The sequence below is a fragment of the Anolis sagrei genome, chromosome 7 (assembly GCF_037176765.1).
Source record: "Anolis sagrei isolate rAnoSag1 chromosome 7, rAnoSag1.mat, whole genome shotgun sequence".
NCBI classification, from domain to species: Eukaryota; Metazoa; Chordata; class Lepidosauria; order Squamata; family Dactyloidae; genus Anolis; species Anolis sagrei.
This window is the reverse complement of record NC_090027.1, coordinates 32,405,769-32,421,721: the sequence shown is the minus strand read 5'-3', so window position 1 is coordinate 32,421,721 and position 15,953 is coordinate 32,405,769. Positions and strand designations below refer to the sequence as shown.

The window sequence follows — 15,953 nt, the reverse complement described above, 5'->3', positions numbered from 1 at the left end:
AGTTTTTGTCTCATCGCTGGCTGGACATCCTGAACATCAATTATCCAAAAAGATGAGCACCAGAGCAGAAACCCTGCCTTGTGGTTATACCTGATGACCCTGACGTCTCTCCCCCTTCATTCCATGGAGCTAGTCTGTACATTGGCACCATCATGTTAGAACTATTTTCTTTAGGTAGCATCTGAGGAGGATGCTAGTATATTGAGGTGGATACCTTCAGATCAGTGGTTTCCAACCTTTTTTTGACCAGGGACCACTTGACCATTTGACCAGGGACCACTTTGATCAGGGACCACCCTCCAACATTAGTATCAAAAGGGTTGTTGTTGTTTAGTCGTTCAGTCATTCAGTCGTTTCCGACTCTTTGTGACCTCCTGGACCAGCCCACACTAGAGCTCCCTATCGGCTGTCACCACCCCCAGCTCCTTCAGAGTCAAGCCAGTCACTTCTATCCATCTTGCCCTTGGTCGACCCCTCTTCCTTTTCCCTTCCATTTCCCCCCAGCATAATTGTCTTCTCTAAGCTTTCCTGGTTACAAATCAGTTTTTGGTCAACTTTAGATTTGGTTTGGTTATTTGGGGTGCTGATTCAGAAAGTTCCATTGGATAGACCACATCAGCTCTAGTTTCTGATACAGATCATATGCCATCCAGTAGTCGCCATCTGCTCACCCACAGAAAACCATATTTAATAATCAAGAGCTGATGTGGTAGTAATAATCTTTTGTGGGTAGTCAGCCTCTCCCCTCCCAACATCCCTGTTAACATCCCAACCACTATAAGAGGGTTTCACGAGACCAGTGGTTTCGAGGCAATGGTATAGTAAAGATGAGGCTACGGACCATATTTTCATTCTTGCGGACCACTGGTGGTCCACGGACCACAGGTTGGGAAACACTGCTTTAGATGAAGGGCTGCCATTGTGGGTTGGTACTTTACATACAACAAAAGGCCGCAACCAATAAACAAAACCAAGAAAGTTCCATAGCTTATTTGGCCACTTACAAATTCATGCAGCTTTCCAAGTCATCGTTCCAATAGAATATAACAAGAGAAACTTATTTAGGGGTAAAGACATGCACAGGAATAAAGGCTCAGTATAGTCTAGTGATTTGAATATGGTTTGAATCCATGCTTTGAGATTTTTTTAGTCTAATATATTATCAACTAGCTGTACCTGCCATGCGTTGTTGTGGCCAACCTTCCCTCCCTCTTTCTCTCCTTCTTTCCCTCCTTCCTTCGCTCCCTCTTTCATTCCTTCCATTCTCTCCTTCCTTCTCTCCCTCTTTCCTTCCTTCCTTCTCTCTTTACTTCTTTCCTTCCCTTTTTTCTTTCCTTCTCTATCTCTTTCCTTCCTCCCCCTTTTTGTTTTCCTTCCCTTTTTTCTCCTTTCTTCCTTCTCTACCCCTTTCCTTCCTTCGCTCTTTGCTTCCATGCTTCCTTCTTTCTTTCTTTTCCTCTTTCTTTTTCCCCTTCCCTCCCTCTTCCTTCTCTTTTTTCTATATCATTTAACTTTTCGGGTTTTTAAGGCTTTCCACTGTTTGGTTTTTTTTTGGGGGGGGGGGAAGGAAGGGTTATGAGTGATGGTCATTCGTTGGTCTGTTAGGGGTATATTGTCCAAATTTCGTGTCAATTCATCTAGTGGTTTTTGAGTTATGTTAATCCCACAAACAAACATTACATTTTTATTTATATAGATTTAAAAAATACTAATGAGTCGTAAAGTCAAATTTAACCTTATCTGTTGTTTGGGAAGGCCAGACCAAAGTGTTCATGCCTGGGACATTTAAGTCTACAAAAGTGTCAATTTCTCCCTGGGATGTTGATACAGAGAAGGCTTTGCTCTTGGCAGCGGAAGGGAAGTGTCTGTAACCTCCAGACCGATTTTACGACTGTCAATGGGCCATAATTACAAGGAGAGGAATGCGTGGGCAGTCACGGAGGAGACCGGCTAGTCAACCCGGTTGTAAGCCAGCAGAGGCTTCTTTCGCTACATACCATCCCAAGTCACAGCGGAGGGTCAGGGAGAAGGAATCTGAAAAGGAGAATGATTCAGTGGGCAAGGGGCCTGGATGATAGCTAGCTTACTATCGGCCAAGTTCAGGATGCTTCTTGTTTATTTTCAACTCTACTCTATGTGCCTGGATTTCTTTTTAAAACACAGACACTACTCTGTGCAGCCTCCACCTACTCAGACCTCATCCCATTTTGCTGGAGCTCCCCTCAAATTTCCAAGTGCAGACATCCAGGATGTGATGAGCCATCCTCTCCTTATCTTTGGATTAGCACTTTGCACAGAGCAGGGATCTCAAATGATACTCAGGAAATAGGTTAGAGAGGTGAAACCATCACTATCCAGATGGTTTTGACGAAAGCTGTCCCCATCCAGCATGACCCAAGCTCTATGTGCCTCTGTACATTTGCCAAAAGTAAAAGCAAAACCTAGGTGGGCTGAGAAAACATTTGGGAGGAGTATTTGAAATGGGAGTCAGACACAAAAATTGATAGAACTTCTTTCTACTGAGGATCAAAAACCATGTTCAACTAGTGGTGCAACCAAAGTCAAAAAGGCAATGCCAAAAATGTTCCCACTGAAAAGCAATCAACACTGGTGAGCACCCATTTTAGCAGCCCTATTTACAAAGATAAACCTCACTAGTAAAATGCCGGCTCGCTGGAAACAAGCCATTGTGGCACCATTTACAAGAAACGTCCTGCCAGTGACCCTGGGAACTACAGACCAATCAGTTTGCTCTCAATTGTGGGAAAACTCTATGTATGATATTTGTACAAGAGACTCTCTCTTTTCTGGAGTCAAACAACACAATTATTGATGCACAAGCATAGTGCTCTCACATCTGGCTGAGAGACACGTCAGACTACTACAAGGCCCCCAATAGCTCAGTGGGTTAAAATGCTGAGGTGCTGAAGTTGCTGACCGAAAGGTTGCAGGTCCGAATCTGGGGAGCAGTGTGAGCTCCTGCTGTTAGCCCCAGCTTCTGCCAACCTAGCAGTTCGAAAACATGTAAATGTGAGTAGATCAATAGGTACAGCTTTGGTACAGAGATGGGAAAAGCTGAGCTCATAGATGGAGTTAAATTTCTAATGGAAATGTGGTATGGGTTTGGGGTGGGGGGAGGTAAGGAAAAAAACAAAAGAGTGAATGAACTCTAAGAGACATACATAAGTGAATGGATAATACTGAATGAAGGAGGTGGAGGATAATGGAAGGGTGTAGAGAAATGTGGTTATAGACAGCATGCATGTATTAATTGTACAGATCCGCTCACAAAGCAAAATATTAATAAATATTGTTTTAAAAAAATAGGTACTGCTTTGGTAGGAAGGTAACGGCACTCCATGCAGTCATGTCGGCCACATGACTTTGGAGGTGTCTACCGACAACACCGGCTCTTTGGCTTAGAAATAGAAATGAGCACCAACGCCTGGAGTCGGACACAACTAGACTTAATGTCAGAAGAAAATCTTTACCTTACTACAAGGCAAGCTGTTTGTGGCCTTCATGGACCTGAAATCAGCATTCGATTCCATCTCAAGAAACAAACTATGGGGAAAGCTGAATAAGACATTGAAAGACAAAAGACTTCTAGGCCTGATCAAGGCCCTTTACAGGGGCAGCAAACTTCAGATCAGATGTAGCAACCTGAGCCAACTCTCTGGTGAGATATCCATGTCCAGGGGGGTAAACCGCCTCAAGTCACCTTTGAGTTGAGAGAGGCGATATATAAATATGGTAAATAAATAAATAAATAGTCTAGGATGCACCTTTACCTCCACCCTATTCAATATATTCATCAATGATATGGAGGATACTCTCTTGGACCCCGATGGAGACTTGCCCAAGCTCGGAACTAGAAGAATCCCCTCACTGCTTAATCAGATGATGCTGCCGTCATCCAGGATTAGACAATTCCCAATTTTAGACTCAGGCTGAAACATGCCAGCACTTCTTGTATTCTTTTGCCTATATATTTAGCCAACATGTATTTTAAGCAGTTTTAAACTGTTGTAAATCTTATCCATTTGTGTGTTTAATCAACCGGATGTTCTTAATATCATTACCTGCATATCTTGTACATCTACGGTGCAATAAGGATCTTCAGACCATAATAAAATGTTGTTGTATGCCAAAATATTAGCACATTTTAAAACTCTGGCTGCTAGTTAACTTTTATGAGAGGATGTCAGGCTATGATCCAAGTACTACCCATAGCAGGCCCTCCTTAATGTCCAAAATAAGAAAGGATCTGGTGCCTTATGGTATTTAGGCCCTTCCTATAGATGGGTGAAAAATCAGTATAAAATCTGTGAAACCACCTAATGATGTTATTGTGGAAAAGAGGCATAGTCAGAAAACTGCAGCAGGACATATTTGGATCTTAGGGCCAGATTCAGCTCTACTCCCAAGGTTTCCTACCCCTGATATAGAAGCTGCAATGATTACCCCACCGCTGCAGGTTCTCCACTTTGAAGAAGAATATAGTCAACCGCCTTTACAAGTCTTTTTCTATCATTTGCCTGAAGCAAAGAGTGTTTGAGGACCAGGACATCCATAGGGAGACCAAGGTGCTTGTTTATGAAGCCATTGTCCTCCCAACCCTGCTATTTGCCTGTGAAACATGGACTGTCTACAGACATCACATGCAACTCGTGGAACGATTCCATTAGCGCTGCCTCCGAAAAATCTTGCAAATCTCTTGGGAAGACATGCGGACAAATGTCAGCATGCTGGAAGAAGCAAAGACCACCAGCACTGAAGCAATGGTCCTCTGCCATCAACTCTGCTAGACTGGTCATATTGTCCGAATGCCCGATTACCGTCTCCAAAGCAGCCATTCTACTCTGAACTCAAGAATGGGAAACATAACATTGGTGGACAGGAAAAGAGATTTAAAAATGAGCTTAAAACCAACCTTGAAAACTGTGGTATACACATCGAGAACTGGGAAGCCCTGGCCCTTGAGTGCTCTAACTAGAGGTCAGCTGTGACCAGCAGTGCTGCGGAATTCGAAGAGGCACGAACAGAGGGCAAAAGAGAGAAACATGCCAAGAGGAAGGCATGTCAAGCCAACCTAACCGGGACCACCTTCCACCTGGAAACCGATGTCCTCACTGCGGGAGAAGATGTGGATCAAGAATAGAGCTCCACAGCCACCTACGGACCCACTGCCAAGACACCACATCTGGAAGACAATCATCCTTGAGCTATGAGGGATCACCTAAGTAAGCAATTATTTGTTTGTCTGGCACAATGTCATCTATTCAGAATACCAGCCATTCTCCAGGTTTATGGTCAAAGAGAATCTATTACCTGCTCCTGTTCTCTTGACCTGACAGGGAATTGAACTACGGGGAAACAGCTTGCTTGTCCATGACTGAATGATGACCCCTTTCCTCCAAAACGGCACAATCGTAAATGACACCATGAGCCCATTTGCCCAAAATGGGATGAATAGCTTTTCCCGGAGTTGTTCTGGAATTTTATTCTTCCAAGAAATCTATTTCAAGTTGCTAGTTCTCAAGAGCAGTTGCCTCGTAGGACTGTGATGGAATCTTGCCAAGGACAAGCTGAGCCCCTCTCTGAGCCCTATCTCCGGCTTCAAAGCCCCAGTGCCGATTGGGGTCATATTTCTCAAACTTACACATGACCCCTACATCTTCCAAATCATGTCTGACCATTCCTTGAGTTCCAGGATCTCAGGATCCTGCTTGCCGAGGATCTGGTTTCAATCACATAAGAATCCCATCTGAATCATGGTCTACAACAAAAGCATTCTCCTCTCTGAATTTTTGCACTCCACAACAGTGGCTAGATGAGCATTACCTGCCCTTTTGACACAGTAGCATCCATTGCCAAAGAGGACAGTTTGAGGGCAGGACACGGAAAGGCAGGGCAGGCGCTTCACATTCCAGAGTCTGGGTCCATATTTTTATCTCTCCCTTGACTCACAGGCTCAAAGAAAAAAGGGGTCACGATGGCTGGTATGCCCACCATTCTCTCACCTGACAGTGCCAAGAACCAATAATAACCAGGACACATTTATCATCATGCCTTGGCAAAGAGATCTATCTAAAACAGTGGGGCAGGGTTCAATTTCCAGCAGTCATCCCCCCTTCCAAAAAGCATGGCCAAATTCCTCTATTTCCCTGTGCAAAGGGTGACAGGAAGTGGCCACTGCCATTTTGAGAGGAACATTGGAGGAAAACAGGCATTTTGGGGCAATTGGGGGTTCTGGGGTGCAAGTTAGGATGGGGTATCTTTGTAGGAACTCATGCACAGGGGATAGTCTGTGTGGTTAGGACTTCATACACAGCCTTTATTGGCATATATAACACACAGGCACCTCCTAAAATGAGCAGGTGCTCACCAAAAATATAAAGCTGTCAAAAGGATGAGGGAGTATGGTTGTTGTAACAGCTGTATAGTTACATTTTTCTTTATCTCGTCCATGTCCAGCATCATTTTAATTTTTTAATTACATTAGGCCTAGCCATAGATTTTAAAAGTGTGTTGTACTATTGTCAATGCTCATGTTATTGTCTATGTGATTTATTTTAATTGCATATATTGTTGTTGTTATTGCTTGTATTGTTGTGTTGTGGGCTCGGCCTCATGTAAGCTGCACCGAGTCCCTCCTTGGGGAGATGGTAGCGGGGTATAAATAAAATTATTATTATTATTATTATTATTATTATTATTATTTTAATTGTTGAAATATATCCCACTGATTACAACAATATCAGGGGAGATTAGAGCAGAGAAGGAGAGAGACAGTGTTTTAAAAGGTAGGAGCTGGGAGACACTGGAACTGAGAAACTTAAAAGGCTTCTTCCAATGAATTCCACTGCCACCATTCCAGTATTAAGCAGGCTGAGGTAATATTGTGAGTTTGTTCTGTAACACATACTGTGCCACTATAGTTTCTTAGTGTTTGCTGTGAAGCTGACTTGTAGAAATACTTTGACCATCAAAGTACTCACACTGAGGCTGGTATAAGTTAAAAAAAAAGAACAATAATGTTTATTAAACAAGCTTGAAATAATTCAGGTACAAATGCTTAATGGTTTCAGAAAATACTGGCATGAAAATCTTGTGGTTGCGTTAGAGCAAAATCCTAAACTCATCTGGGTTACAAGTCTTCAAAGTTCCACCACAGAAAATTACGTCAAGAAATTAATCTCTGAAAGTAACTCCCCAAAACTGCCCCTTAGGCATCTAGCCAAAAATACCCTGAACTAGACTTCCCTAGGACTTGCACAGTCCACTAACTGGGCACTGCTCAGATAGAGGCTTTTGAACTGTGGTGCCTTGGACCGCAAGAAGATCAAACCAGTCCATACTCCAGGAAATAAGGCCCAACTGTTCACTGGAGGGAAAGATATTAGAGGGAAAGATGAAGAACTTTGGTCACATAATGAGAAGACAGGATAGCTTGGAGACGTAATAACCTCTTACTATTTGCCATGCTGATTGAGGCTTATAGGAATTGTTGTCCAAACTATTTGTGAGACACAAAGGCTGTCTACCCCAGAGTAACCTGGGGCTGGATCTACACTGCCATATAATCCCAATTATCAAAGCAGAAAATCCACATTATCTGCTTTGAACTGGATTATATGAGTACTTTGGCCAAATCATGAGAAGAAAGGGAAGCTTAGAGAAGACAATGATGCTGGGGAAAATGGAAGGAAAAAGGAAGAGGGGCCGAACAAGGGCAAGATGGATGGATGGCATCCTTGAAGTGACTGGATTGACCTTGAAAGAGCTCGGGGTGACCATGGCCAACAGGGAGCTCTGGTGTGGGCTGGTCCATGAGGTCACAAAGAGTCAGAAATGATTGAACAAATAAACAACAAAAACTGTTTGCCCCTCTCCAGAACAGAAAGGAACAACCAACAAAACTATCCACCAATAGCTTCTTTATCCCCAAAGTACTGCTTCCAAGTCTGAAGAAATTGGGCCACTGATGTCCAAGAAAGTTCTTCTGATCTTCAGACTGTGTCCATCCCTGCTCTACTGGATCATCCTTCTCATCTAAAATCTACAGCAGAATATTCCATCGAGTGATAGTAAAGCTGAACACTTTCACACATGATTTCCCCAATCCCATCATGGTCAAGATTTGGCTCAGAAAGAGACCCAGGACAAAATGACGCAGGTGGCAGGATGGGGCTCTGAGATGAGGCTCCCTGAATTATATTAAGGATATCAAAGGATGTGTATATCCAAGATTATCTCCAAATGCTGATACCATGCGCCTCTATTTTGCAACACTGCCTTGTGCAGTCATTCTCGGTTTCTCTCACAATTTACGCAACGTCCAAAGGGAACTGTTTCCTGACATTCCACTTGTCCTAAAGAAGTGGCCTTTTGCAAGCAATAATACCGAGACGGCCAGATGGGACCAAAGGGAATTGTTTACGGTCTGAGCAGCGAGACCACCCAAGCTGAAATCTTTTCTTGGCTCCGGATGATCTCATCTCTTGGCCGACCAACTAACTTCCCCTCTGTCACCCCCCTCTTTTTAGCCAACCCAAAAAAGGACTGCTCTCTGTTACATAACGAGGTAGAACAGCCTCTCTGGAGAAGGGTGGACTCCTTCCTTCCTTAGCAATGCCATTTTCGGTCATGTACTTCTTCCTCTCCTGGTAGCTGCCATCATTGGGAGGGATTTAGAACAGATACCCCCTGTGTGCTTCCCTTCCAGATAATTCCCTTTTTCCAGTCATGCAAAGGAAGATGAAAGGCAGCAGCTATAGCTGGGAGGAACAGGTGCTGGAGTGCTCAGGTGCATCCGCTATGTCCAAAAGCATTTATAATAATAATAATAGTAATAATACCTTTCTGACCGCATCTTGGCCTACGAGCCCACGAGGACCTTGAGATCGTCTGGGGAGGCCCTTCTCTCGATCCCGCCTGCATCACAGGCACGGCTGGCGGGGACGAGGGAGAGGGCCTTCTCGGTGGTGGCCCCCCGGCTGTGGAACACTCTCCCGGCACACATCAGACAGGCGCCCTCCCTCATGTCCTTTCGAAAAAGCCTTAAGACCTGGCTGTTCGAGAGGGCATTTAATTAAGTGCTAAGCAACAACATTACGGTAATGAGAACTGGAATGGTATAAGGAAAATGAGACTGGCTATGATTCTACTAAGAGACGAAGCGGATTTTTATGTAGTTTGTAGTTTGTATTTGTTGTATAGTCATATGTTGTTGATACTGGCCTCTGTAACTGTCTTTTTATGTGTACTGTACACCGCCATGAGTCGCCCGTAAGGGCTGAGAATGGCGGTCAATAAGTGCATCTAATAAATAATAAATAAATAAATAAATAAATAAATAATAATAATAATACAACAGATCCCAAATGTAGACTCTGCAAGGAAGCAGATGAAACAATAGATCCCATCCTAAGCTGCTGCAAGAAGATCGCACAGACAGACTACAAGCAGAGGCACAACACCATTGCTCAGATGATTCATTGGAATTTGTGTCACAAATACCATCTGCCTGTGACAACAAACTGGTGGGATCACAAGCCGGAAAAAGTTACAGAGAATGAATACGCCAAACTCCTCTGGGACTTCTGAATTCAGACAGACAGGGTTTTGGAGCATAATACTCCTAACCTCACAATTGTGTTAAAAAACGAAGTATTGATCGTTGATGTCGCAATCCCAGGTGACAGCAGGATTGCAGAGAAACAACTGGGAAAGCTGACATGATATGAAGATTTAAAAATCCAACTGCAAAGACTCTGGCACAAACCAGTAAAGGTGGTCCCAGTGGTGATCGGCACACTGGGTGCAGTGCCTAAAGACCTTGGCCTGCACTTAAACACAATCGGCGCTGACAAAATTGCCATCTGCCAGCTGCAAAAGGCCACCTTACTGGGATCTGCACGCATTATTCGCTGATACATCACACAGTCCTAGACACTTGGGAAGTGTCCGACGTGTGATCCAATACAACAGCCAGCAGAGTGTCTGCTGTGGACTCATCTTGTTGTAATAATAACAATAACAATAACAATAACAATAACAATAACAATAACAATAATAATAATAATAATAATAATAATAATAATAATATAATGAGTGTAAGAAGGCCTGATTCTTGCAGCTCAGAACAAATGTAATTAAGGCCAGGATTGAAAAATTAGCTGATGACCCAAAATGCAGACCGTGCAAGGAAGCTGATGATACCACTGATCACATCCTCAGCTGCTGCAAGAAAATCGCACAGACAGACTACAAACAGAGGCGCAACTATGTGGCCCAAATGATTCATTGGAACTTATGTTACAAGTACCACCTGCCGGTAGTAAAGAACTGGTGGGATCATAAACCTGCAAAGGTAGTGGAAAATGAACACACAAAAATATTGTGCGACTTTTGACTCCAGACTGAAAATGTTTTGGAAGACAATACACCACAATTGTGGAAAAGAAAAAAGTTTGGATGATTTATGTTGTCATACCTGGTGACAGTCGAATTGGCAAAAAACAACAGGAAAAACTCAGCCGTTATCAGGACCTCAAAAACAAACTGCAAAGGCTCTGGCATAAACCAGTACAGGTGGTCCCAGTGGTAATCAGCACACTGGGTGCTGTGCCAAAAGATCTCAGCCAGCATTTGAAAACAATAAACACTGGGTTAAATTGGAAACAATTGACCGCATGCAACAACTGGACACATTCCAGGGAGATGACAAGCTGGAATGTGTCCAGAGAAGGGTGACTAAAGTGATCAAGGGTCTGGAGAACAAGCCCTATGGGGACCGGCTTCAAGAGCTGGCCATGTTTAGCCTTCAGAAGAGAAGGCTGGGAGGAGACATGATGGCCATATATAAAGATGTGAGGGGAAGTCATAGGGAGGAGGGAGCAAGTTTGTTTTCTGCTCCTCTGGAGACTAGGATGTGGAACAATAACTTCAAACTACAGGAAAGGAGATTCCGCCTGAACACTAGGAAGAACTTCCTAATGGTGAGAGCTGTTCAGCAGTGGAACTCTCTGCCCTGGAGTGTGGTGGAGGATCCTTCTTTGGAAGCTTTTAAGCAGAGGCTGGATGGCCATCTGTCAGGGGTGCATTGAATGTAATATTCCTGCTTCTTGGCAGGGGGTTGGACTGGATGGATCACAAGGTCTCTTCCAACTCAATGATTTTATGATTCTATGAATCACGATCTGTCAACTGCAAAAGGCCACCTGACTTGGATCTGCGCACATCATTCGAAAATACATTGCACAGTCCTAAACGCTTGGGAAGTGTTTGACTTATGATTTTGTGATACGAGATCCAGCATATATATCTCGTTTGCTGTGTCATACTGTGTTTTTGTGTCAGTATAATAATGATAATGATGATAATAGTGTGTGATTTAAAAGGTAAAGTTAATCTGCACATTCCCAAGAGTTACCGCAAGAAGTTGTTGTGACCCTTCAATTTGCCCCAAGTGAAATGCCAAGTTCTCGATGCAAGCCTCATGCCCAAGGGCAACTTGACATCTCCTTAAAAATCTCCCACTCCACATTATGCGACACTCTATAAATTAAAACGGCTGGAGCAATGGGCAGTGCATTTAGTTATGTCTTTGTGCTTAGCAATGAGGGTGCTTTTTCAAACAGGATCTGAGGTTCTGAAATGGATATGCTAGTCTTTTGGTATATTTTTACCACTCAGCTCTTATTACTCTACTTTTCTATAAATGTTTTAGTCGGAATTTTATTAAGATTACTATGGTGTTTTAATTGTCAGTGATTTGAGCTCTGGACTATGACAGGAGTCACCTTAGGATTGCCTTAAATTGGAAACAACTTGACGGTATGCAACAACTGGAAGTGAAGATGACAAAACTGAGGCATATCATGAGACAAAACAACTCATTGAAAGGACAATAATGCTTGGTAAAGTGGAAGAGAAAATAGGCAAATGGAGAAGGACAGATGTGGAAATAAGAAGGAGATTGGTGGGAAGTTAAATACCTTCAATAACTGAAAAAGTGTTCCATTCAACCGACCAATTTAGATCTGCTCACAGTAGAGATTGCAGGTCTCAATCTGTTAGCCCCAACTAGAGAAGGGCCATTCAATCAGGAAGTTTAACCATCAAGACTTTAGTCTATGAGCCTATTTGAGTTGGGACAAACCCGTAAGATTGAAGGCACTGCCTGCTGTTGAACAGGCAACTCCTCCTTGGCTCACATGAGACATTTCTGTCACACAGGCCCATTGGGATTCCAAGAAAGGCAGGCATTTCACGTATGACTCCTTCCCAAAGAAAAATACCCAACTAACTCCGCATGACCATGGCCGCAGGCTTATCGAGCATATTTGCAGCAAGGACATTCCACCCAAAGGCCCCGTGCCTCTCAGCATCTCTGTCTCTCTCGGAAGAGTATCACTTTGCAGTTTGGCCAGTCGACTTTCTAAAAGCCCATTTAGGAAATGCGTCTCGTTCTTCTTCCTGACCCAATTTTCTTTAAAAGGAAAACCTGCATTCCAGCACCTGCCATCATCGCCCTGGCCTCCACTCTTCCTGGCATACTTTTGTTGAGGATGCTCAATTAAGACAAGAACACTTAACATGCTGTCCTTTGCACCCCAGGCGCCTGCCCTTTGGGATTGTCTGAAAACAGGGAAGGAGAGCTTCCAGGTCTCTGAACAGCCAAAATGGCAAAGAGCTTTCAGGCCTGAGATGGAAGCCTTTGAATGATGCCGTGTTGCATTAAACTGCCTTTATGGTTTTAAAAAACTAATTTAGGTTAAAGGTAAAGGTTTTCCCCTGACATTAAGTTCAGTCGTGTCCGACTCTGAGGGTTGGTGCTCATCTCCATTTCTAAGCCGATGAGCCGGCGTTGTCCATAGACACCTCCGAGGTCATGTGGCCAGCATGACTGCATGGAGCACCATTACCTTCTGCCGGAGTGGTACCTATTGATCCACTCAAATTTGCATGTTTTTGAACTGCTCGGTTGGCAGAAGCTGGGGCTAACAGCAGGAGCTCACACCACTCCCCGGAATTGAACCTGCGATCTTTCAGTTAGCAAGTTTAGCAGCTCAGCGGTTTAATCCACTGTGGGCTCCATAATTGGATATAACCGGTTAAATAAGAGCTATACAAAGTGGCATTTTCTGGACTAGTGGCAATTCCAGGGAACAAAGAAAATAATAATTGAGTCCCCTACATCAGACAGCTTGGGAAACATTGTCTTAGAGCCCTTCCATGCGGCCCCTTTATCCCAGTATCTGATCCCAGGTCATCTGCTTCAAACTAGAATATGAGACCTTTTGGTTAGCAAGTTCAGAAGCTCAGCTGGTAACTCAGTGGTACAGCAGGTTAAACTGCTGAGCTGTTGAACTTGCTGACCAAAAAGTTGGCAGTTTGAATTCGGGGAGTGGGGTGAGCTCCTGCTGTTAGCGCCAGCTTCTGCCAACCTAGCAGTTCACAAACAAGCAAATGTGAGTAGATCAATAGGCACTGCTTTGGCAGGAAGGTAATGGCGCGCCATGCAGTCATGCCAGCCACATGACCTTGGAGGTGTCTATGGACAATGCCGGCTCTTCGGCTTAGAAATGGAGATGAGCAGCAACCCCCAGAGTTGGACATGACTAGACTTCATGACATGGGGAAAACTTTACCTTTTAATTTTATGCATGATTTCAGAAATTGCAAAACTAGAATACAGTATAAAATATCCTATAAAACAAATTGGTATGAAGAGTGAAGCAAACTATTAACCGTAGAAAGGTAAGAATAACAAATGAAAGGAAGGTAACTAGGATTTCTGAAGCTTCCCTGAAGCCTAGACCTTTGAACCACAGTGGACATCTCTGCTCTTATTGAAATGCACCACAGAAGATTCCTCCAGGAAAATGGTTCATTCACAACAAGCCAAAATTGTCTCTGCTAAAAGCAAAGCCTACTGAGGATTGAAGGACCTCTCCAGAGTCAAATTCCAAACCTCTTTCGCTAGTTTCACAATTGGTGGGTCTAGCAGTGGTTCTCAACCTGTGGGTCCCCAGATGTTTTGGCCTTCAACTCCCAGAAATCTGAAAAGCTGATCAACTGGTTGGGATTTCTGGAGTTGTAGGCCAAAACACCTAGGACCCACAGGTTGAGAACCACTGGTGTAGAACTTCTAGTCAGGGATTATGAGAGTTGTAGTCCCAAAATATCCAGAGATCCAGTAACACAGCAGAGCCTTACCTTTGGATGAGGGTCCCAAAGAACAGGTGCAGAAGCCTCTGCATGTTCTCGGTGCACAGCCAACTCCAATGGTCAACCATGACCAGATGGAGAAGATCCAAAGCGATGTCTGCCAGCAGTGTCTCGGATTCTGCCAAGTCAAGGTGGAGCAAAAGAAAAATGAGCTTAAGTCAGAAAAGTCCTCCATCTAGACCAGGAGCCGTTAGCAGACCTTGAACAGATCTACTCCCCCCCCCCCGCCCCTTTAATGATTCTTTAATGATTCTTAGCCCAGCGTATCTGTACGAACGGATCTCCCTCTACATCCCACCTCGGAGTTTAAGATCTTCTGGGGAGGCCCTGCTCTCGGCCCCGCCTCTGTCACAAGTGAGACTGGCGGGGACGAGGAGCAGGGCCTTCTCGCCGGTGGCCCCTCACCTATGGAATTCACTCCCCGGGAAAATTAGATCAGCGACATCCCTCCTTTCCTTTAGAAGGAAATTAAAAACATGGATTTGGAACCAGGCGTTTGGGCAATCTGGCAGATAAATAAAGGACTGCTACGACCGATAGGAACAGACAATGTAGAATGAAATATGGACTCTGAGTTGGCGAACGCTGAGCTGAGATTGGTTTATTGACTCTGACATACATTGATTGTTTTTTAACTGTTTAACTGTTTTAATTGCTGTTTTATTCATTTATCTGTATTATTGTGTAGGCATCAAATTGTGCCTTTTTGTAAGCCGCCCTGAGTCCCCCCTCGGGGGTTGAGAAGGGCGGGGTAGAAGTACACGAAATAAATAAATAAATAAATAAATAGTAATTGAAATTGCGGAATAGGTTTGGGGCAAAAATATTGTTGTGTGTTATGCTTTGAAAATGCCTTTCAAAATGTCAACTCGATTGACTCACAGGATGAAACAGAATTAAAGAGTTGGAAGAACTGAAAGGGCTATGCAAGGAATCCACTGCTAAAGCAATCTCAAGAGGTGGACATCCAACCTTTGTTTAAGACCTCCAAAAGATAGTCCATCGTCCTCCAAGGTGGTCCTCCTGAACTCCTCTGTTATGTGGAGCACATTGACTCAATGGCAGATTGTCTGCATAGCAAATCTCAGCCTTCTGACATCTCTCCCCCATTTGAAACACAAGGGATAAGAATACCAATGTCTTTTGCAAACTTGGGTGTAAGTGAAAATAATAATTATAATTCCACCTTATTTTGTGTGATGTTACTTTATTTCACAACTTTGGGGGCTATTTGACAGGGATCCATATCTATTTGTAGCCATTCGAAAAGGTTCTTCAATATAATTGCCTAACATAATATAGCTATGTTGCAGCTATAACTTCAGCACTCCCTAGTCCTTTTTTTGGGCTAGCGTTCTTTGTATAAGGCTTAAGCACCCTGAAGTTCTGAAATACTATCTGGTCTTGGAAACTAAGCTGAGAGGTCTGGTTAGGACCTAGACAAGGGACTACCAGGGAAGACCAGGTTATGTAGGCAATAGTCAGTGCAAGGCAATGTCAAACTACTTCTGAGTACTCCTAGCTGAAGAGAATCCCTTGAAATGCATAAAGGAATGGGCAACTTGAATGCACATGCATTGCATTGTTGTTCTTTTCATTCATGACACTTTGCTGCCATCTTATGGAAGCATCCAGACTTAGCAATAGAGAACACCAGCTGCTAGGAAAACAGCTCAGGGCTCTTCCAGACAGGCCCTATATCCCAGGATCCGATC

At 43.7% G+C, this 15,953-nt stretch overlaps 1 protein-coding gene across 1 annotated transcript in view; it reads right to left on the bottom strand.

The window, feature by feature from the left end:
• Positions 1-15,953, bottom strand: part of SNX19 (sorting nexin 19) — a 59,445-nt gene that overhangs the window by 25,397 nt on the left and 18,095 nt on the right. The window contains exon 8 of the mRNA XM_060787102.2: positions 14,227-14,356. Coding sequence (XP_060643085.2) covers positions 14,227-14,356 — 130 coding nt within the window. The remainder of the gene's footprint in view (positions 1-14,226; positions 14,357-15,953) is intronic.